Source organism: Rhinolophus ferrumequinum, chromosome 13 (genome assembly GCF_004115265.2).
Source record: "Rhinolophus ferrumequinum isolate MPI-CBG mRhiFer1 chromosome 13, mRhiFer1_v1.p, whole genome shotgun sequence".
NCBI lineage: Eukaryota > Metazoa > Chordata > Mammalia > Chiroptera > Rhinolophidae > Rhinolophus > Rhinolophus ferrumequinum.
In genome coordinates this window covers 20,353,978-20,376,547 of record NC_046296.1, presented here as the reverse complement: position 1 = coordinate 20,376,547, position 22,570 = coordinate 20,353,978, and the positions used below count along the sequence as shown (strand labels likewise).

Genomic DNA, 22,570 nt, shown 5'->3' with positions numbered 1-22,570 from the left:
TACTTACGATCTTTAGTTTTAGCTGCAACTGTTGGGGTGATCAGAACTGACCTGGTTTGAAGCTGGCTATGTTAAAGCCCCACTTTATTGGGGATTCCCCCAGCACATGTCAAGATTGGGGGTCCAGACACTCAAAGTGGAAGGTGCTGAGAGAGTTCCTAGAGCCCTTTGATTTACAACCCCACCCTCTCCGACCATGCCACAACCCATCCAGGTGCAGTGAGCCTGAGGAATATTCTAGGACTCATCTGGGAGAACATCCCTGCTTCTTCCCAGGAGGGACCCTTGTTGAATCATGGGCTGGCTAAGTTTTGTAGCCATCCTCTGTACCATATTTCTAGAAAGTCCTTAAAGAATCTGGGCCCATTGTTCGCTCCTTGTTCTTTAAAACTAAAATGGATCTGTCTCTGTCTTCCTTTGCCTGGCACTGTCTCGGTTTTAGCACTGCAAGTCCCTTATCCCAAGAAACCCATCAGTCCTGGGCAATCCGGGCCCTATCGACAGAGCATCAAATGTAACTCGTGTGTGTGTGTGTGTGTGTGACATATTTACGTATATATCTATGATATGTATGTATCATACATAGATATCAAAAAAAAAACTGTCAAAAAAACCCAATAATAATAGGAGACTAATGTATTTCTTGCAATCTTTGAAAGATCACTGAGGTACAAAGAAAATTTAAAAATAGATTTGAACAATATAACCAATGAACTTGTTTTAATCCATACAATCGAATACTGTACTCCATGGAGAATAGACTTTTCTTTTACCTCATTCCATTATCACTGGCAAACCTTCCGTGTGTAGTTTATCTTGAAGGATAGGTCACGATGAGTATTTGCAGGCAGCTTGCCATTCCATAGGTGTTCTTTGTGTCTGTGGGATTTTGCTATCGTTGAAGACAGAAACAGTTTTTGGTATTACCACCTTAAAATTCTTTCAGGCTAAAACTATGGCAGTCAAGGTAGATAGAGTCAAATATCAGGGCTCCACTTTCTCTTCTAGAGATTCAAATTCTATTCCAAGAATCTTGGGTGTGTCCTTGTAAACAGTTCAAAATGCATAAACTACATAGAAGTCCTTTTTGAAGAAAAAATTTCTCAAGGACCCAGAGCTGACCTAAATCACTTTTATTAAGATATAACTTAAATATGTACCTTCATAAAGACCAATTCTAAACACTTATACTTTTTAGCTTTTACATAATTAAAATGCTGAAATAAATTGTGCAAATAAATACAACTATCAAACTTTAAAATATCAAATTAATTCCCTGCAACAAATAGTATTGTTTTGCTGAAACTACACCATTTTGGGTTTAATGATAGAAAGATGTAGCCTCTGGTGTAGTTACCACATGTTATTTTCTGAATTTTGACTTCAAAAATATGAACGCAGACAATGCACAAAGCATGCTGGCAAAACATTAGTAACCTCAAAAATGTGTTTGCTACATGAAGATAATCAGATATCAGAATGAAAAATTCTATCAAACCATCCTGGAGTACCAACATAAATGAGGTCCCATTTCATACTAATAAAAATAGTAATAATCGCTAACATTTACTGAACCTGACTGTATACTCCAAGCGTTTCACATGTCATACCTCTAACCCTCACAATATCGCTATGAAATCAATACCACAAATTTATCAACATATTATCATAAAAGGAAACTGAAAAACAGAGAGGTTGACTAACTTGCCCAAAGTCTCACAGCTAGTTAGTAGAAAAATGGATTTGAAGTCAGGCAGTCTGACTCCACTTAACAATGACACCAAATCACCTGTGTCATTGCTTTGGACATAAGGGAGTTATTGGAGGCTTATGGAGATCTAATCCAATTATTGCTGAAACCAGCAAAGGCAACTTTTTCATTGTGTTTTTACTATACCACCTGCTGCTAATAAATTGCTGAGACTTGGTCCCTATGCAGGTAGAATTGGCATGAGAGCTGCATTCCTTGCCAATACAGCAGTGGTTACCAGGATCTGTTCTCTTGAGTTTGGCAAGCCTGTGCCCTGTGCAGGCTCGCCTCTCTTTCCACATGCCTCTGTTTCAATTCCCTTCCCTTCATCCGTGCTGTAACCTGAGCCACCAGGCCTGCCCCTGGCTCACATAGGAAGATAGAAAGGCAAACACAGTCCCCAGCATTGGTTTTGGGGTGGCCGTCAAGATGATCCACAACACATTTTTATTATTCATTATTTAAGATTATCATTGAAATGAAACCACTAATTTTAGAGAAGAAACAGATCCCTCAAAATACATATGTCGCCAGAACCGCAAGGCTCTGAAAGACCTGTAGTGTGACATGAGCTCACACGGAGGGACACTAGAAGAAAACAGCCGAAGGCCACTCACCCTTGTGTCTGACAAAAACATAATTGAAGACATCATTCCAAACACTGTAACATATTTGAAAAAAGTTCCTTTCTGTTCTTAGAATCAAGAATTGTTGTGCTTCTCTTAAGAAGTTTTTATTTTGTATCTGTATATTCTAGCCATGTGATGTTTTGTGTTTCATGCTTTTCCTGCACAGCTCTCATCACAATTTGTAATTAGGAGTATATATTCACTGGAGAGATTACTTCATGAATGTCTGTTTCTTGCATTCGTCTGTAAGTGCTGTCAGGGCAGAGACCATGTCTGTGCCTCACAGAACATGGCATATAGTAGGTCCTCACTGAATGCTTGTTGAGTGAACGAACGAAGGAATGAGTCAACAAATAAAACATATGAGCCGTGGGCTGGTCGATTTCCCTTTTTGCTATGAACTATGAGAAAGTTGAGAGCTGGAATTGTTTCCCTCTCATGAAAGGTATAGAGGGTCTTATGCTTATATTTTTGTATTTGTCTCATTCTTAATACCATTTTATGTCTCTACCCTTAGTTTCCTTTTTTCTTTCCCATCTACTACTTGGTTAGTCTGCTTTTCTATATTTTATGAATTCCTTAAATCCCCTGTGGAACAAATTAGGTAATAAATATATTTATGAAAGCCTTTTTTACATTTATTTAAAATCTTAACATTAAACTCTCTGCCAACAAACATAGTTGATCACCTATATACTCTTAAGAATAACTGAGATTTACTAATTCCAGCATGATACTACTATTTAAAGCAAATTCAGCCCAAGCCTAGAAACTACGTGTGGTGTGTCATTTCAGGCCGTGTTGTGTATTGTGTATGTGACAAGCACATTTCTAACAGGGATAAGCAATTTGATGGACAAGAAAGAACGTAGGGCTTGCTACAAAAATGTTATGAATTTTAGATCAAAGAATGATTTATCATTAGTGGTTCTCCAAAATGTATTGACATCATGCTAGTACTGAAAAGTATGCTTTTACTGTGCCCATTGTGGGTGGGGGTTTGGGCAAGATCCTGGTCCACAGGCATTGAGAACGTCCGGTCATGTTGCAGAATGAAGGTACAACATTATAAAGTGAAAATATTAAATGGCCTAAAAATCTCTAACGTCTACTATTCATATGCCAGTGGGCAGCGTGACTTGTAAGTCTGAAACTTCAGTTGCCTCTCAGGTTTTATTCATTTAAAGCACTTTCACTTCAAATGTTGACCAATTATTTTTCCCTTAAAATGAAACATTATTTTCACATCTCATTCATGAGGACACACCTCACTGCCCAAGTTAAAAACCTCCTGTATCCCAGCGGGACCCACACCCTACAAGTGAAAGGACTGAAGTCCACCGTCTTCAATCACTTGCTCCCCTCCTTTGGGGTTACTCATAAAATACTCATCAGTGTCCATTTAGGAAAGTGAGATTTGATTTCTGTTATTTATAAGGCTCATTTGAGTCAGTTGAACCTTAAACGACAAACTGCAAGAGGAGGGAAGAGTGGGCGTAAAGAAACAGATGGGTAATAATCATGTGTCACAGATAAATGACAATTTTTAAAAGAATCTGATAGGGTGTGGGTTGGGACTTTTTTCTTTCTCTCCCCCCTCCTTTTATTGGAGGGGGGTGGGGTGGGGGCAGGGGTGGAGATTAGAGAAGAAAAGGAAGGGGGAGAAAAGGCAAGACAATAGGCTAGACCCTAGCGCCTGATCTGCATCCGAAAGCAGTCTGCCCCTCCCACCCTTCCCCCAACACCAGGTAGGCTGTGGTCGTGATTTCAAAACAAGCAGACGCTGGCCCCTGCCTCCCGGACCGAGGGTGTCCTCCTCTCGTAGTGCAGGAGGGAGGGGAGGCTGGGGACGGGGTGGGAAGGGAGGGAAGCGGGAAGATGGAAGCTGAGAGATGAACAACCAGCAAGACCTCCTCGGGGACAGTGGCCTTTTTTCCCCTCCAAAGTGGTGGAGTTCCATAAAAATCCAAATCCACCGGGACCCGCACATTTGCCAGCTCCAAAGGCAGGCGGCTGGCGACGCCGCACCTGCTCACCCGGCAGCTGCGGCGGAGCTCGTCGCCGGGGCGATGGCGAGGCTCGAAGAGCTCGCCCCGCCACGCGGAGCGCGCCTCGCACGACACCCCGGGAGGGCGGCGGCTCCGAAAGGCGCCGCTGGCCACCCTTCCGCCGGGCGGAGAAGAAAGCCCCACCTGTCAGATGTTGCGCTTAGAGCTAGCGGGTCCGACCGTCCCCAAGCAGAGTCCAGCGCTCTGCATGTAGCCCGGCTTTCCAAAGAACCTCCAATGTTACATCATCAACAGAAACCTTTAGGCAAAAACACCGCCGCGGGGAAGGGCTGCATCGCAGACGCACTCACTACCAGACGCTCACCGATCTGGACCAGCCAGCTCCCGCACGGTGGAAGGATGCTGTAGGCTCTCAAATTCCATTAAAATAAACAAAACCAAGGCAAGCCTACGGTGCCCCTTCCGGAGACGGGCTTACCTTCTGCACGGCTTCTTATCCATCGCTGATCTTCCACTGTGAGCTGTTGTTTTCTTTTGTCTCGTCTTTTCCTTCTTCTTCTTTTTTGGATCTGATCAACAAATGCACCCAGCTAATCTGCAGAGCAATGTTTTCTCCCCATCCTGCAGCCCCGCACTTGTCAGAGCTGCCTGGAATTCCACCAGCAATGCAGTTTCTCCGCGTCACTGGTGATTACAGACAACAGAGACTGTCAGTCCTTGACAAAAGGCGTTCGTTCCCGCTCGTCCCTTACAGCCCTGCAGTCAGAATTAAATCCAGTTCCCGCATGAGGCTGGGAGGAAATGAGAGTTCTCCTGGCGGTGCGCGCTGACAAAAGGACGTTTGGTGGTGCCCACAGCGCCCCCTCCAGCGGGCCGCTGCCCGTCCGCCCAGGCCGCTGTGCTGCAGTGCCCCCGCCCGCAGTGCCTGCTGCCCGGCGCTGCCGCAGTCCCGCCGCCGCTGGCCTCTGCCCACGTCCACACCAGCACTACGAACTGCCAAGAACAGCCAAGAGCAATATGAGGATTTTGTTACTAGGAAGAAAGTCTGAAAGGTGAGCTCCCTTGGAGGATATATCCTCCCTGGGGTTTAAAATTTTTAAAAAAGAAAGAAAGACAGAAGTCTTACACTTGAAATATTTTTTGTGTATGAGGGACATCTTGCCTTTAGAAGGTAACACTATTAATGATTTTAATAGCAATTGTAAGACCATTTGCAACCCAAGCCAAGATTATCTGTATCCTAATTCTGACTCCATTTTCAAAGGGGACAAAATTTTTATTGTTGCCCTACCCTTGGGGACTATAGGCCCAGCTCCCTCCAATTCTCACTACTTCCTCCTCTCACCCTTTTCCCCTCCTTAATCAGTCACCCACAGGAACAGGTAGGTGTTTAGTGAATGGAGAACCAGATGGAGAACCAGAGTCCTTGGTCACAGTCTCAGATTTGCCATTAACTAGCTGTGTGACCTTGATGAAGTCACTTAACCTCTCTGGGCTTTTTTTGTCTTCCTATGTAAAATGACGTCCTAAGTGTTTCTCAGGGAGTAGGGCCATCAAAGTGGCAGAATGGACGTTAGACCCCTATAAACTATACCAGCTCCCCTAAATCAACATTCACTCTAAGTGTTTCTAAAAATGTGAGTGAAGAGCAAGTACAGCATCCAGGAAAGCTCCCAGTCAGATCATGGCCCCTCTGCTCCTTCTAGGTTCTGAGGCATCACGGCTTTTAGACACCCTCATAGAAATCACCAGACCCCACCACACTGCTGCTGCAGAATCAGTCTCTGGAGGGCCCAGGAATCCGTATTATTAACAAGCATCCCTAGGGACTCCTTCGCCCACTAACATTTAAGAAATGCCACTCTATGTGAGCTACTACTGATGTAGGAAAAGAGAAAACGTCCAGCACAACAACCCTAGAACAACTAGCAGCCTTTCCATTTCAGATGCCAGAGTAAATTTTGTCTTTTTGCTCCAGTCCCTCCAGCCCCTCCCGCCCCCAGTCTTTACACCCTCCTTCCCCACTCACAGCTTCTCATTCATTCACATTTCATCTTCAGGATCGCTGAGTTCACAAGCCCTCTCCCCACTGTCCTGTCAAAACCTACTAGAATTACAAGCAACTCAGCCACGGGGACCGAGGTCTGTTTGGCCTGAACCAGGAAGTGATGTGTTTATTGACACTTCAGGCAGCTGTGCGCTATCGGTATGAACTGATAATATCTCGGAAGTCAGGAACACCTTCTCCAGAGCCCTGAAATCACAGCGATGGTGGGAACTTCTCTGAAATAGAACCCAAAAAGGGAATAGAGAATTTCTGTTTAGTCCAGAAATTGCAGGTTTCATAAATCCCCTTGGTCATCTCTATCACTCAGAAATTTTTCTTCCTAGTGTATTATTTAACTTTCTCAAGAGCCAGCAGTCTCTTGTTGGCTCCCGACACTGTCCTGAGGGCTTTGCATGCATTTTTATTTATTTAATCCTCACAAGAACTCTATGAGGGTGGTACTATTATTACCCCATTTTATAGATGAAGAGACTGGTGCACAGAGGGTTTAAGTAACTTACCCAAACTTGCACAGTTAGTGAGTGGCTGAGTCAGGACTCAAACTCAAGCACTGTGGCTCCAGAGCTTGTGAGCCCTAACCACTGCCCTGCGCATGGCCTTCAGAGAAGACAAAAAAAAAAAAAATTGATTTTAAAAAACAGAACTAGTACAAGACACTGATAAAGTTGATAAGGCTGATATGACATACTCTCCTTTTCCCAAAAAAAGTGATTCTGCTCTGCTCTCCTAGCCCTCAGAGTAAAAAGAAAAAAGTAAATCCCTCCAGTTTCTCCCAGGTGGCAACTGAATATGATACCTGAATATGACAAGTGCTGGGAAGAGTAGCACCATCCTATGGCTGTAGGAATTGTTCAAATGCCAGACAGGAAACAAGATTTCATGATATAAATTTCTATATTAACAGCCTCGATGGAATTTTAGTTGAAGATCCTGAGGTTCTCGCTCAATTCTAAATTCACTTTGGAATCCAATTAAAGGAACCACCGCTGTAGGTGGCTCCACAGCCTGTCCCAGGAAGCTCATTAGGATTTAGAGTCCACACGGCAGAAAGATGCCTGGCCCTTAACTAGGGAAAAGAAGCATAGGAGACTCCATGTCAGACCCCAAAATTCACATTTGGCTAGCCCCCAGTGGTCAGATAGTTTAAAATTAGATTTTCTGACTGATTTGCAGTAAAATTATTTCTAATCTCCAAGTCTCTTGACAAAAATGTTTTTGGCCAACAATAACTTGTAAAGAGAGCAAAACGGCAGTTTTGTAACAGACACCTGCAGTGCCGCCCCCTCAGTGTCCATGCCCTTGTGTAATCCCGTCCCTTAGGTGCTGGCAGGACCTGTGATTTGTTCCCAACCAACAGAATAGAGCAAAAGGGATGGGAGGTCACTTCTGTGATTGCGTTACGTAAGATTCTTCATCTTGCTAGCTGACTCTCTCAATTGTCCTGTTGGCTTTAATTAAGCAAATAGCCATATTAGAAAGAAGAACATGGTAAGGAACTGAGGGCAACATCTATCCAACGGCCAGCCAGAAACTGAGGTCCTTAGTCCAAAAGTCCTAGAAGAAATGAATTCTGCCAACAACCACATAAGACTAGAAGTAGATCCTTCCCCAGCCAAGCTTTTAGCTGAGACCCCAGTCCGGACCACCACCTTGATTTCTGCCTTGAAAGAGATCTTGAAGCAGAGGACCCAGCTAAGCCATGCCCAGGTTTGACGCCTGACCCACAGAAGCTGTGAGATAATGTGTTAAGTTGCTAAGTTTGTGGTTGTTTGTTACACAGCAGTACATAACTAATGCAGTGCCTTAGCACTCTCCAGGCTCAGGCATGCTCACCAAGGGCCTTCCATGGGCAAGTTGGAGGTGCTGGAAGAATTGACACTCCAGCAGAGCAGCTCTCAACCAATGACCACCAGGATTTAGTGGATCAACAGCCGGGGTCCCTCATCTCTGGGTGTTGGGAGGACACCTCTGTGGCATGTTGTACACAGTCTCCCTGAGTGCCTCTGCTGAGCTGCTCCCCAGCTGCCCACATGCATCTTTCATAGGCTGCTTTTCTTCCCCATATCACCTTTCCATCCCCCTGTTGGTGCTTCCTGGGCTTGCCTCCCAAATAAACTACAAATCATGGCCTACTTTTAAGGGAACCCAATTTAAGACAGTCGGTGAGGGGAAAGACAATGCTTCCAAAGCAAAATAAAGTCTAGATCTCTTGAAGACGCCACTCTCCCAACAAGTGGAAGTTCAGCCAGCTCTGTAGCCGAGGCCTGCTGTGGAAAGAGAACTGGGAGTCCAGGACCTAGGGCTGCAGTCTCGGTCCCCATGACTGTGTGGCCTCAGGAAAGACTCTGACCCCGGGGTCTCGCTTCCCAGCTGTAAAGTGAGGGTAACAGTGCTCACCTTCTGTTATGGGCTACACTGTGTCCCCCGCCAATCCATATATATTGAAGTCCTAACCCCCAGTACTTTAGAATGGCTTTATTTGGAGATGAGGTCTTCAAAAAAATTATTAATAAATGAAATAATTAAAATATAAAAAATGAGGTCTTATGGGCGGGTCCTAATCCAATAGGATGGGAATCTTTATAAGAAGAGAAATGTGGACATAGATTGACACAGAGGGAAGACCATGTGAAGACACAGGGAGACGACAGCCAAGTACAGCCAAGGAGACAGGCGTCAGAAGAAATCGACCCTGCTGACACCTTGATCTCTTGAGCTCAGGTACTTTTCTGTTGTCCAAGCCACCCCGTCTGCGGTACTTTGTTATGGCAGCCCTAGAAAACGCATAGTCTCCTCCCATCCAGGGTAAGGACATGAATTTGGGGAAGTCAGGGACAGAATGCTATAGACTGAACTATGTCCACCCCTACTTCATATGTTGAAGCCCTAATCCCCAACATGACTATTTGGAGACAGGGCTTTTAGGTCATTCTGGTTAGATGAGGTCATGAGGGTGGGACCTTAATCCAACAGGACCGGTGTCCTTATAAGGAGAGAGAGACCACCATCTGTTCACTTGCACTCTCTCTCCCCTTGTGAAGCCGGAGAGGAGGCAGCTGTCTGCAATCCAGGAAAAGCGTCCTCACCAGAAGCCAAACCTTTCAGTCCTTGATCTTATATTTTCTAGTCTCCAGAACTTCAAGTATAAATTTGTTGTTTAAGCCACCCAATTGGTTGTTTAACTATCTGTTATGGGGGCCCAAGCTAATATATGTTCTGGGCCTTGGTTTGCCATCTGTAAAACAGGGATAACGGTGGCTATCTAGCAAGAGTGTTGTGAAAAACATTAACATGTGTGAGGTAGGTGAACAGAACCCAGCATACAGTAAGTGCTCTGTCTTTGTGGGCAACTAGTATAAAGATGGAGACAGTCTCTATGCTCAAGGGGCTTCGGGGTCTAAATTGCACAAAAGTGCCACGCGGCCTAAGCTGGATACTGAGATAATCTTGAAAATTCTCACTCCCATTGGCCAAAACTTATAACACCACATTCTTCTAGCTTTAATTTGTATTCCTCTTAAAGGTTAATTTCCCCAGGAAGGGTAACACTGATGAAAACAAATGGAATGCAAGATATTAGGTGTAGGACCTGAGAAGAGGAGGATAGAAACCTCTGGAGGATTTGAAGAACGAAGCGTTAATTAAGGAGAAAGGAGAGTTGAGTAGATTTGTGACAGGCAAGGCCATTTAAAGGGTAATTATAAACTTTGAATTATCACAAAATGTTTTTTTAAAAAATACTCCAAAACTTTCAAAACTGTTTTATTTGTCTCTGAAAAGTAGGCCTGGACCGGCTTGTTCACTTTTCACACTTGGGGAAGCCTGAAACATAGAAGAGAATTTATTGTAAATAGTTAAAGGATAAAGACAGACAGCTCACACAAGAAATATCTCAAAAAAAAATTAATTTCATTAGTAATTAAAGATACTTAAATTTAAAGATACCAATTTTTACCCATTAAATCCTATCATTTTTAATAGATCCCAATGTTGGCAAGAATCTGATGAAAGTGGCACTCTTACACAACTGGTGGTACTAGCTCCAGACATCAAGTCATAGATTGGACCTATCTGTGACTCAGAAGTTCTACTTCTGGGAATCTATCCTAAAATTTTTTTTAAATTTAAAAACACAGAAAGAGCAAAACACAACAGGTTATTTGCCATGTTTATGAGAACAAAATCCTGAAAACCACTTAAATGTCCAACAATTAGAAAACTGTTCCATTTCATGGGCCATTAAAAGTTGTTATAAAGTTGACTATATAGTAACCTCTAAACATGCCAATGACAGAATAAAACAGAACACAACACTGTGTACCATATGATAATTTCTTAATTTGGTTGTATAGGAAAAATACTTGGAAGCATTTTAGTATATTTCCATTAGTGGTTTTACTAAGATCATTTTGTATCATCTCAATTTTCTGATATCTCAATTTGAAGAAGAGACAAATGCATGACTAAAAAATAAAATCAGTCAAATCATGGTCAGGCAGTTCAGATACTGGAACCCAGATGTATATCACTGTGAATAATAAAATATTGCAACCAAATATTTTAAGTTAAAAAATTTATCTATTTCCTAGTTTGCTCTCATTTACATTTCAAGGGTGAGTTCCGAAAGGCAGTTAGAGTTTAACACAACCCCCAACTTCAATCCTTCATTGACTCACTGGATATTGGGCAAGTGACTTAACTTTTGTTCCTTAGTTTCCTGACACAGAAAATGGATATAATTATTTGTGCATCACAGGGTGGTTATGAAAACTAAATAGGTTGATAGGTATAAACTGCCAGCAACAGTGCCTGGTACAACATAATAGTATGGATGCTGGTCATCCTTTTTCTGGTCTAGATCAAGCTTTTCACTATGTATGTGATCAAGCTTTCTTTTCTTGAGTTCACATTTAGCTTTAGACATTTTATTTAAAAATTTTTTTAAGTTTTCACATATCTGTAATGTTTTAAACCTAAGAGATAAACTCATATATTGTTGTGTTTACCTAAAGAGTCTATATCAGCCTATAGTCTATTATAGTTCGTTGTCTTAGTTTATTTTTGTCTTAAGAGTTATCTGGAAAATTCCAGGAAGGTAATATTTAAGTATCAGATTATGAAAACTTGAAGTTTGTTGGTGTTGTCTTACTCTCACAGTTCATTTTTAAAATACCTGTTGACCTCATCTAGGTCAAGCAGTTAAAGATCCAAGAAGAGTCTGGTCTGAGGACTAGAAACCCAGCTTCCTGCTCAACTCCTTTAATGAAGCAGGTGTGCTCCTGTAGTTTGTATAGCTGGATAATCTGACACATTATCCAATGGACTTTTCCCTCCATCTACTGAGTCAAGGCTTGGGGATTGGGATAGGGGGCCAGCAGACAGACAACGAACAGAAGTCCTCACTCACTCAGCTTTAGAATTCCGTGCCCAGCTTAACAAGAGTCTGAAAAGCAAGACTCTCATTTGAAACAAAGCTGACTTTACTGAATGTGTGGGTTCTGGTGGGCAGAGCTCACCAGGTAGGCACAGAACAGGAAGGAGACAAGATACGATGAGAGGAAGACTTCCTACAACCAGGAACTGAGATGCAGGTTGAACCAGCAGGATGTAGTTATTCAGAGGGGATAGAACTCCTGTGCAGAAGCTGCCTGATCCCTAGGAACGGCCCCTGTACTGTGCCATCCTGGGCCTTGACCAGGGGTGGGGGAGAGTTACGTAAGGCAATAGAACCCAAGACACTTAAAGTAGAATCTGAGGGAAGCGAGGATTTGCACCAACTGTTTGGGACGTTGCCTCTCAGAGGAGTTTAGTGGCCACATGGCTGAGGGACATCACCAGGTACATGGGGCTGAGGGCAGCCTCCTAGCCCGTTTGGAAGTAGCAAAGACAGAGAGACCAGAAGAGGCCTGGGTTCTGAGTGCAGAAGGCCCAGCAAGTCTGGCCTAGAGAAGAGAGCCACAGTGGGGCCACGGACATACACAGTGGATGTCAGTTCAGCAATACCCAAGAGCAGGGGCCAGAGGACCAGCTGGGGTCAGAGGAGGGGAAATACATATGAGTGCTTCCATTCCAGCCGCTGCAGTGCACACATACATATAGTCCCCACGGTAGCTAGAGGAGGAGGAGAAGTGGGGAGATCACTTAAGGGGCAAAGAGCTCCCATCGGGATTCTGAACGTTGAAATGATTCAGTACTTATTTACTCAAGGAAGATAGACTTTAATGGGGCAAGATAAAGAGTTTTCCTACCATCTGAGTCCTAAGAGTCTTACTGGGTTCTCAAGACTAAGTGGAATACAGTGTAGAAAGTTACATTTCTTTCCATGTAAATTGTGCTCAAAATCATCCATGCTGCTTCCATATGTGCAAGTCCGGACGGACCCGGCATCAGAACCCAGCACTGTGACCACAGCCTTGCCGTCTCAGGTCTGGGGGGCGAGCCATACAGATGACCCTCCAGCAAATGAAGAGCCTTTATACTGAGCAAGGCTTTGTCCACCACACCCCACGTGGCCTGTCTCTCCCCTTGGAGACCCGGCCTAAACTGCATGATGCAGGGGAACTTGGTTCCTCTAATCTCAGCGCACCCCAATGGGGCAGGTGCCCAGGCCTGTATTCCACACCCAAGTTGTTGGAAGGACACATTCCTGGAAGGAAATGTCCTCCAAAAAGGAAGAGAGGGATCAGAGGACCAGAAGAGTTCCTGAAAATAATCGAGTTGCATTTAAATCCCTCTACCCTTCCACTAGCAGATTTATGTTTAACACTGTTTCTGGAGCCCATTTGATCCCCGATCTGTTCTGGATAACCCAGGGGTTAGAATAAGGGGAGAAGGTGGAGGATGGAAGGTGGAAGGACACACTGACCTCCCTCGGGGGTAGCTTATGTGGTCCTTGCAGTTGGTTTTCTGCTAACCCAAAGAGCCATCTGTCCAAGGGAGGTCAGCCGCACGTCAGAGAAGCCCTGCCTCTACCTTTGAGGCGGTCTTCCATCCAATTCTTGCCATTCTCCTCTGTGTACATATCGGACCTTTTATAAAATACATAAATATCCCTTCAAGAAGTCCACTAGAATTGATGAGAATTTCCTTCAATTAATTTAACGACGAAGCTCATTCTACTGGTATGTCAGAGAAATAGAAATACTTGGCTTTCTTAAATTAAGCTCAGCTCACAGATAGGGTTAGGAGCACAAACCAGGCAGAGATCTTGCCAAACATACCAAACTTCACACATACACATATGCCTGCACACACAACATACCAAAACCTACTTCCGTGACTGATTCAACCTTTTGTCTCCATAGAAAAATTAGATTTCCAACAAAAGAACTCTCCCTCACTTATTTTCACAAAGAAATAGGAATCTGTCTTCCCTCTAACATTTTTTTTATCTTGATCAGATTGGGCCTTAAGAGTCTTCCTTGGGTGCTGGTTGGACCTCTTCCTAAACAGCTGCAGCCCAGGGGGTGCCATTGGAGGTGGCATCACTCCCGATTTCCATGCATCCTGTCCTGTATGCCCCAGATCGTATCTTTCCAGAGTTCCAGAGAGAACAACCAGCATCCATATCATCACAGGACCAACCCCGAAACCCCCCAAGTTTAGAAGACACAATAACATCCCCGAGCCAAAGGCAACCACTGGAACAGCCTTCCCTCTGAGCTTCCATGCCCTTGGCCCAGGGCTGCCAAGTTAAATGCCTAAACCAGTGAGGTAATAAGGATGGAAAGGACTGACAAACCAGAGGACACCCAGCCCGTCAAAAGGGAAGTGCAATTTTTGAAAATACTCTGCTGCCTAAACTCATTAGAATACGCCCCCTAAGACGACCAGTGAACACCGGGGCAGGCGAAAGTACTTCTGAAGGAAATGACTAGACCCACCCCACCACGGTGGTAGGAGTTTTGCTAAAACACATAACCACTACCTAGGGCAAATGCAAGATGAGAGACAGAAGATAGATGCTTCTGGGCTTACCCAGGGTGCTAATAAATTCATCACAACTAGCCAGACTATCTCATTTCGGATCTTAAAATGCCATTAGAAGAAATGTCCCCAGTAATTAATTTCACATACACACATTACCGCAACCTGAAGAGGTGGCAGTGGAAATCTACCACCCACGCAAGTTTCCTTCTCTTAGAAATCCTTTCCAAAGAACACTCCCATGACAGGCCAAAGTTTAGAAGTGTGTGATGGCGGCATATCCAGGCCTCCTGCCAGACACTTATGTTCATCCACACAGCTCTTTCTGGAGCCCTTCTGAGCCCAGCACAATTGGCATCTCACTCCAACACTGAGGGTGGTCTTTGTCCAGGGACACAGCTTCCACAGGATCACAGGCAACTCGGAACAAAACTCAGAGCCTTGTATGATGTGAAATGCCCGCGTCGTAGCCACAGGGGACAAATAGAATAAACAACGGTGGGTTAGTGAACATCTTGCCACCCAGCAATACCCACAAACAGCAAAATCCTACACCTCGAAGTCCAGTTCTGTCAGCCTTGCCTGGACCTTGACATCAGTCCCTCTCCCCACCAGGCCAGATGCTGTGGCTGCACATGGCTCACGGCCCTTTCCATCTACACACATACTTGCTGATTCAGTCCCCACGGAAACCTGCTCTGGCCCGAGAAGTTAATCTCCATCTCTTCCATCAGCATATTCTTATGTACTTTGTTTGGGACTTTGCCTCTCAGGAATGTTGCTGATCTTGTATAGCCTGTTCTGACCCCATCCCCAAATCCCCAAACGTGTCCATCTCTGCCAGCACCAGGACTGCACTCCTCAGATCCTCTCAAGGGCAGAAGGAAAGGGTGATGGGGCATCCGGTGGTCAACTTACCCTCAAAAGGGTCAGGAAAAAAGTTCTCTGTACTGTACTTGCAACTTTTCTATGAGTGGATCATTGTTTCAACATCAGCGTTTTTATTTCAAAAATGATGATTTGAATCTCAAAGAGTGAGAAACCCTTGACAAAACATGAGATCCAGGAACAGTCCCGTGGCACGCCTTACGTTAGGGCACACTTGACAGAAGTTACACACATCTATAAAGATCTCAAACAGATGATTAATTCTTTATTCATTCTAAGAATTCGCACACTCTTCCCATTAACAACTTTAACTTGGTTAGCTAAAAGACTAAAAATTAAGTGTTTTGTTCGCTTTCTAAAAGGAATTTCCAGTCAGAACTTTTGTTTCCTACTAGAAAATGTTAATCGCCTCTTTAAATCAATTTACTATAATTGGCTTATTTCCAGGATCAATTATCCTTGGACAACAGGGATTTCCCATACAGCCTTGCGGCTGGTGTTGCCAACATAGGTCTGCTCGGCGACCAGGCTCGCCAGGCAGAAAGGAAGTGCCAGGTAGCTTACCGTGAGGATGCATGATGCTGCCTATCTGATAAGGATCGGTGGGGATTAAATGCAAGTAAGATTCTTGCCTTAATAGCTAGTACATATTAAAACTTACGTTTGTGAAAACGTTACTATTATTAACTTAGATAGCCAGGTTCAAGTTTCCATTCAGGACATAGCTTCAATCTTTTCTTTTGTCCTCAGTCATTCCCTATCAGCTCATGTAGTAGCAAGAGAAATTTTGTCTCCGAAAGGTGGACTGGCAAGGGAAGGTTTATATCACAAGTGGCCAGAATTTGAAAATCTAGATGGAGCATGTGCACAAATGGAATCCTTAGAAAAACAGTAACCAAATCAGAAATGGGAACCAAGGCCCGCCAGTTAGCAGGCAGCCTGTAAGACTTCAAACCAGAGTGGAGCATTGGTGAGAACCAAGTGAGAAAACCCAGAACACTTGGTACGAACAGAGCTGCAAACAGTGGCTCATTTTCAATTGCTCACCAATCAATACTGATTGCTCATGGTGATCAAGCAGACTTAATGCCCAAGTGAACATTGACGGTGCTAGATGCTTCACTGACACGATGCCATTTGAACCTCACAGTTATCTTATGTACAAAGTAGGTACAATTATCATTCCCATTCTACAGATGAGGACACTGAGAACTGGAAAGATTCAGTAGCTTACCCACGACCACACAGCTAGCAAGTGGTAGAACCAGGGTTTGAACCTCAGCATTCTATCTCCAGAGCCTGCACTCAACTGCTGTTTGAAACTGCCTCTCACCACCAACCATCATTTATGACGCCACAGCCTCCACTGTCCCTTACCTCACACTAAGCTACTTGCTTGTGACAGCATATTTGGTTCCAGATCCTGACAAGCCTTTCTTATTTCAATAGCAATCGTGTTGTACGATGGAGCAAGGGGTCTCATTTGTGTAACAGTGAGATATAGCAAGAGCCAAAAGTCTACTTTTTAGATCTGGAGAAGCAAGCTGCTACTTCCAGGGGCTTTGTTTAGCTTGGCAATTAGTAAGAGCTGTTACAATAAACTCCTTTGTTATTACTTAGAAAATGCTGCCTTCTAACAAGGCCAATTAAAAAAAATGTGTGTGTGTGTGTGTGTTAGCACCATGCACCTTTATGTATAGCAATAGGTACTTATTTCTTTTTCTAGAAACCACAGAATCCAGAAAACCTTTGATGTATTAATTAGGGTCATAAAAATGAGCTTAGGTCTGTGTTGAGTGATTGGGAGGAGTGGCCTTCCCCTTGAGCTGCTGACCAATTAATTTGGGGACATAATAATACATCTTTCAAACTAGCAAACTCCACCTCCCACCGAGATACTTGCACAAAATGATCTTGTTCCACTCATGGTTTAGCGTGGAAAATATCACATACTTCAAGGGATGTGTTTTGAGTTTTTTGACATCTATATTGCAATTTAAGAAGGAACACTTTATCAGACTTCTGGTTGGGGAGATAACTCCAGTCATAGACATCACACTCTGGCGACAAGTGTACGCCAACTCACCACTGCCACCATCTGCCCAGGGCACTTCCTCCTCGTTCTTGAAGCTGATAGCACAGCTGGCATGTTGGGTGTTGTTTCTCAGTAGCTCTCCAGCCAAGGATATATGTGCTTCAGAAGTACTGTTGCTATAGTTCTGATGATCTTGTTTCTAGAAACCGGATTTAGTTGTCAAATAGTATGACAGTTAGAGTTTGAAGATCCGAATCAATATGTTTCAAAATTTTAATGGATAAAGTTGCATTTAAGTGATAAGAGGGCAATGCTTAAGTTATTATGGGGAGAAAAATCATTGTTCAATAAGTTGCATTTTGTTCTTCTGTAACCATAAAATGTTGTACAACGGGCAACTTCATTAAAAACATTTTAGCATGGAACAGATCCTATATTTTAATGAATGCAGCATACAACAAATTCTGTTACACAATAAACATACAAGAAAAAACTAAGGCAGCCACCTGCACATTTGCAAACACTATGACCATACCACAACCCAACCATCAGATTTGGACAATAGGACAATCCATTCCCATTATTGCATAATTTGTCCGACCAGTAGTAAGACGAGTAAACAAGAGAAAAAGAAATCCAAAAAGTAGCATTATACACCTGCCTGTGTCTGCCCTAAGTTTATAGATCGATTGTTTCTCTTCTTTCTACTATCTGTCCTTCTCTTCTGTCCCTAAACACAATCACATTGCTATTTAGAAAAGACCTTTACTGGCTCTTCTTTACAGCTTTTCTTCTTCCTTTTTTTGGGGGGGTTGGGAAAAAGGCATATCTTTCTTTTAGTCTCAGACTTCCAGGTTGAACAGACTTGAAGTTTGGCACCTCCCTCTGCTTGGACTCCAGATCTACACCTATAAAACATCCTCAGCCCTCTACGAGCTGGCTTCCAACCAAATCCTGTTACACATCTCAAATACTGGGCCTGGTTGCCTTTCCTTGCCTCTCTCTAGCTTCTCCCACTACTTCCCACCCTGACATTCCCAGGAGTCCCCCCTCTCTGACTTCAGGACCTATCTTGCTTTTGTTCTACCTTCCTGCCACTTTCCCTCTGATGGTCCCTCTTTCCTTCTGCCAGTGATGTCACTTAGGGCTCATGTCTAAGGCCTTTTCTCTCTTCATATCTTACCTCCTCCAATGACTAGTCCATTTTCAGGCCTTCAAGCTTTGCCTCTCCAAGGAACGAGCCCATAAAACCAACCCACACTTCTGAGCTGTGCGACCTGATAACAGTGGTGACACTGATGCTTCCCAGTTTGTAAAGCAGGTTCATTTATGTCATCCCACGGAATGGTAGGAAAACCCCATGAGATTGCTGAGCTCTCCAGCAGGGCTGTCTCTCGGGGAGGGCCTCTCCCAAGGAAGGCCCCTTAGGGACAGAAATGCCTCTTCTTTCTGTCTGATGTTTTTCCAGCTGAAGAGAAGCCACCACTACAGAGTGGGTTTACAGAGGTCTTCTCTCAGCTGCCAAGGTCCTATTAAAGATTCAGCATTTAGGAGCTCCGTGCCCTGGACAGTGACAGGAGGTAACTATATAGATGGCCAGGAACTTGGCTCCAAAGCTCTCACAGACCTGGACTCAATCCCCAGTCCTGACATTTCTTAATTGTGTGGTCTTTACCTGTGTTTTCTTTTCTTCCTCCATAAAATGAGGACAACAAATAGATCAGAGGATTGTTATAAACTAACTGGAATGTATACATAAATTGTCAGGCACGTAGAAAGGGCTCAATAAACGATGGGTATCATTGTTCTAACTTCTTAAACCTTTACCTCAGAGTCTTTGGCTGCTTCCAAAACACCGTTGAGAACGTGTATGTATTCAGTTGCGCCTTTAAGGATATCAACTTTGCTGGGCTTCCTGCTTTGAGGAAGAAATGGCACCAATGCCTTCAGTTTGGCAAAACCACGGTTGAGATTTTTTATCTGGACAACAAAAAGACACAGTGACACACAGAGCAGCTAATTTGTACAGACATCCCCCCAAAACCACACAAGGGGGGTTTGAAGGCTCATTTCCACTGCTCTCTTATCTGGGTGGGGAATCTCAGCAGGCACATGCCAAAGAGTTGCCACTCCACCAACAATAGTTCTGGGCAAGGGGAGCGGGAGCGACATACACTCCGCACTGGAGGTGGACAGGCTGGAGGGGTGTCCATGTTCACTTGACCTCCTCTTCCTCTGAGAGCACACCCACTGCAATGTAATGCGGAGGCAGTAGGGAGAGTGGCTAAAAGCTCTGAGTCAATACAGCAGGATTTAAAACCCAGTGCTACCGTTAAGCTTTACAAGAGTGTATAGATACTGCATATCACCAAGCCTTGGTTTATCTGCAAAGTGGAAAATACCACCTTGTAGTTCTATTGTTATAACTCTTCAACTTCTTTCCCAGCAGAGTTGATGATTGAGAGTCAAATGTTAGAGTCCAGACAGACTGCATGTCGCCAGACATGAAAGGTAGAATAAAGTACCTCTTTTTCTTTTTTTTCTTTTTTTTATCTCCAGGGCTAATTCCTTAGCTCCAAAACACTGAAACTCTGATGATCACCCCCTGGGGGACACAGGCCCTGGAAAAACTCAGCTCCCACTATACCATAAAACCAGTGTATGTACTCACTTATATAGAGTCATTTCCTACCCCTCATCTAAGTGGACAATGGACATAGCCCATTCACAGCAGAATATAGTGACAAATAAACATGAAAATATTGAACTTTAATAATCAAAGAACTATAAATTAAAACAGAAATTAGATACTATTTTTCATGTACAAAGCTGGTAACCCTTTTCTTTTGTTTTGTTAATTATACCCAGCATTGAGAGTGGGAACAGTCCTATATCTTGTAAAAGGGGATAAAAATTAATAAACTTTTCTAAGAAAGCAATTTGGCAACTCATATCAAAAATCATGAGATCATATACATCCCATTGATTCTAGCATTTGATTCCAAAGCAGGACTCTATTCTGGTAAAACATGCACATAGATTTATGTAGCAGTAAAAAGCTGCAAAAAGTATACATGCCCCACAATGGGAGACTGGGTAAGTTATGGTCCATTTCTATGTTAGACTATACAGTCAAAAGCTACTCTTGGAAAGAATGCTTAGGAATATGAGGGAACGCTTTTGATACTGTTAAGTGCAAAAAAGTATAAATATGTGTACTAGATGGCCAAAATTTTGTAAAATTATATATATGCACACACATAACTAGAAAAAAAAGACTGGGAGAATATAGAAAAATGATAGTTCCTGGTTGTTATATTTGTGTAATGGGTGTTTCTGTTCCCTATGTAGTCATCTCTATATTTTCCAGGTGTATTTTTTCCCCTAAGTTTCTTATTTTTTTAAGATTTGTATTAAAATATAGCTAACATACAATATTATATTAGTCCCAGTTATTCGACATTTATATACCTAAAGAAGTGATCACCGTAAGTCCAGCAACCATCTGACACCATACTATGCAATCACAATATTACTGATTATGTTCCCCATGCTGTACATCACATCCCCATGACTTATTTGTTTTATATCCAGGAGTATTACTTGTATCACTATATAAAATAAAGGTCATTAGCTTTAAAACAGTGGATGACATCAGGACCAATTCTCCACAGAAAGCAATTCCTTCCTGGTGGAAAGGCCCACTTAAAATGCAAAATATTGCATCAGAACCTTTTTTGAGGGCCGCATCATCACTTCAGATCACAGAGTTATTTTCATAAAGGGTCTAATGCCTGGTCAAACCATGGAGACTCTAGCAATTTTCCCAACTTTCCATGAAGTCTTCTACTCTTCCTTGGTCCTTTCTCCCCACACCTTTCCCCAGACCAAACTTAGTTGATTCACTGGGTCTACATTTCTAAGGGACCAGGGTGTGTAGGAACAGCCCCCACACACCTTCCTTCTCGAGTCCCAGCCTAACCGCGCACCCCTGCCTTTTCCACCATTCACCCTTCCCTCTCCGGGATCCGTCTCTAGGGCAACGCAAGCCAAAGATTGCAAAGGGACCAAAGGAGACCAGATCTGCCAAGTTTGGGGCCCTAGTTAAGTTAGAAATACTAAGAGCTACCGATAGATGCCGCTCCGACTCCGGCCCACAGGACCTTTCGGGTTGGTGATTTAACGCGAAACCGGCGGGATTGGGAAACAGACACTTTCTCTTGACAGGGGGTCGAGAGGGAGTCTGGGTGCACACTGAGGGGTCGTGGTTTTTTTATTTAAAGAGTAACTTCCATTAGGTCCGCCCCTTACCCCATTTGTGCTTCGAGGCAGAGATGCAGAGCGCAGGGCAAATGGGTGGTGGGAGTCCTGTGCGCCCCAAGCACCCACTCGGTTGTGAAATTTAAGCGCAACTCTCGTGCTCTAAGCTTTCCAAAAGCACTTGCTAAGGGGAGACATTTTGGAAGTTGTCACGGGCCTCCTCGGGCTCACCCAAACCCGGTTTCTGCACAAGTACAGGTGGGTTGCCAGGTGAGGCGGCCATCCCAGCGACCGCGAACCAGCTGCTGGACCAGAGTGGAGGGTAACAAGGCCACTGTCATTCTCCCAGGCTAGGCCACGAGCAGGCCCTCGGGAGGCCAAAGTCGCCTCTGGGCCCCGCAGGTGGGCAGCCAGTGGGTGCAGCGGGTCTTGACCAGGTGTTCAGAGGTGGGTAGCAGCTATACGAGGAGAGGGAGAAATTCATTCCCGTCCAGGCGCGGGGGTCGTGGTACTGCCGGACAGGGTGGCCTTGGGGACCCACGCGCGGCAAGGCGCTCACCCGCTCGCGCTCCTTGGCATTGGCCACGCGCCGCCGCTCCAGGACCAACTGGAGGTCGTCGGTGGATGAGTAGGCGCCAGAGGGCAGCCGCTTGAGCCGGCAGATGGCGGCCAGCTGCGGCAGCGGCCCAAACTGCTCGCGCAGCACTTCTTCTAGCACCTCGGCTGGCGAGGTGCCCAGGAGGCCGGGCGTGGCGTCCATGGCGGCGCCCCGGGTCGACGGGCTGCCCGGGCTTTTCATCCAGGGCACCTGGGGCCCGCACGAGGCCCGCGAGGCCGGGGGCGGGGCCTGGACCACCTGCACCCATTCGCCTGCTCGCTCACTACAGCTCCGGCCCGCTTTCTGGAAGCAGGTCAAGGAATTGTTTTTAACGAACTGCACTGGTGATTATGGTGAACTTTGAATTACAGACAACACTGGTTCTCAAATTTAACTGCACCCTGGAA

The 22,570-nt window shown here is 44.3% G+C and overlaps 2 protein-coding genes across 2 annotated transcripts in view; both read right to left on the bottom strand.

The window, feature by feature from the left end:
- Positions 1-5,183, bottom strand: part of ADD2 (adducin 2) — a 94,882-nt gene extending 89,699 nt beyond the window's left edge. Inside the window, exon 1 of the mRNA XM_033125460.1 lies at positions 4,867-5,183. The gene's annotated coding sequence lies outside the window, so the exon portion shown is untranslated. The remainder of the gene's footprint in view (positions 1-4,866) is intronic.
- A 5,340-nt stretch (positions 5,184-10,523) lies between these two features.
- Positions 10,524-22,328, bottom strand: FIGLA (folliculogenesis specific bHLH transcription factor). The gene is made up of 4 exons (XM_033125465.1): positions 22,125-22,328; positions 19,133-19,285; positions 17,281-17,504; positions 10,524-10,557 (listed from the first exon to the last, which is right to left on the bottom strand). The coding sequence occupies exons 1-4, from the start codon at positions 22,323-22,325 to the stop codon at positions 10,524-10,526; spliced, it is 612 nt and encodes a 203-aa protein (XP_032981356.1). The 5' UTR covers positions 22,326-22,328.
- Between the last annotated feature and the right edge of the window lie 242 nt (positions 22,329-22,570).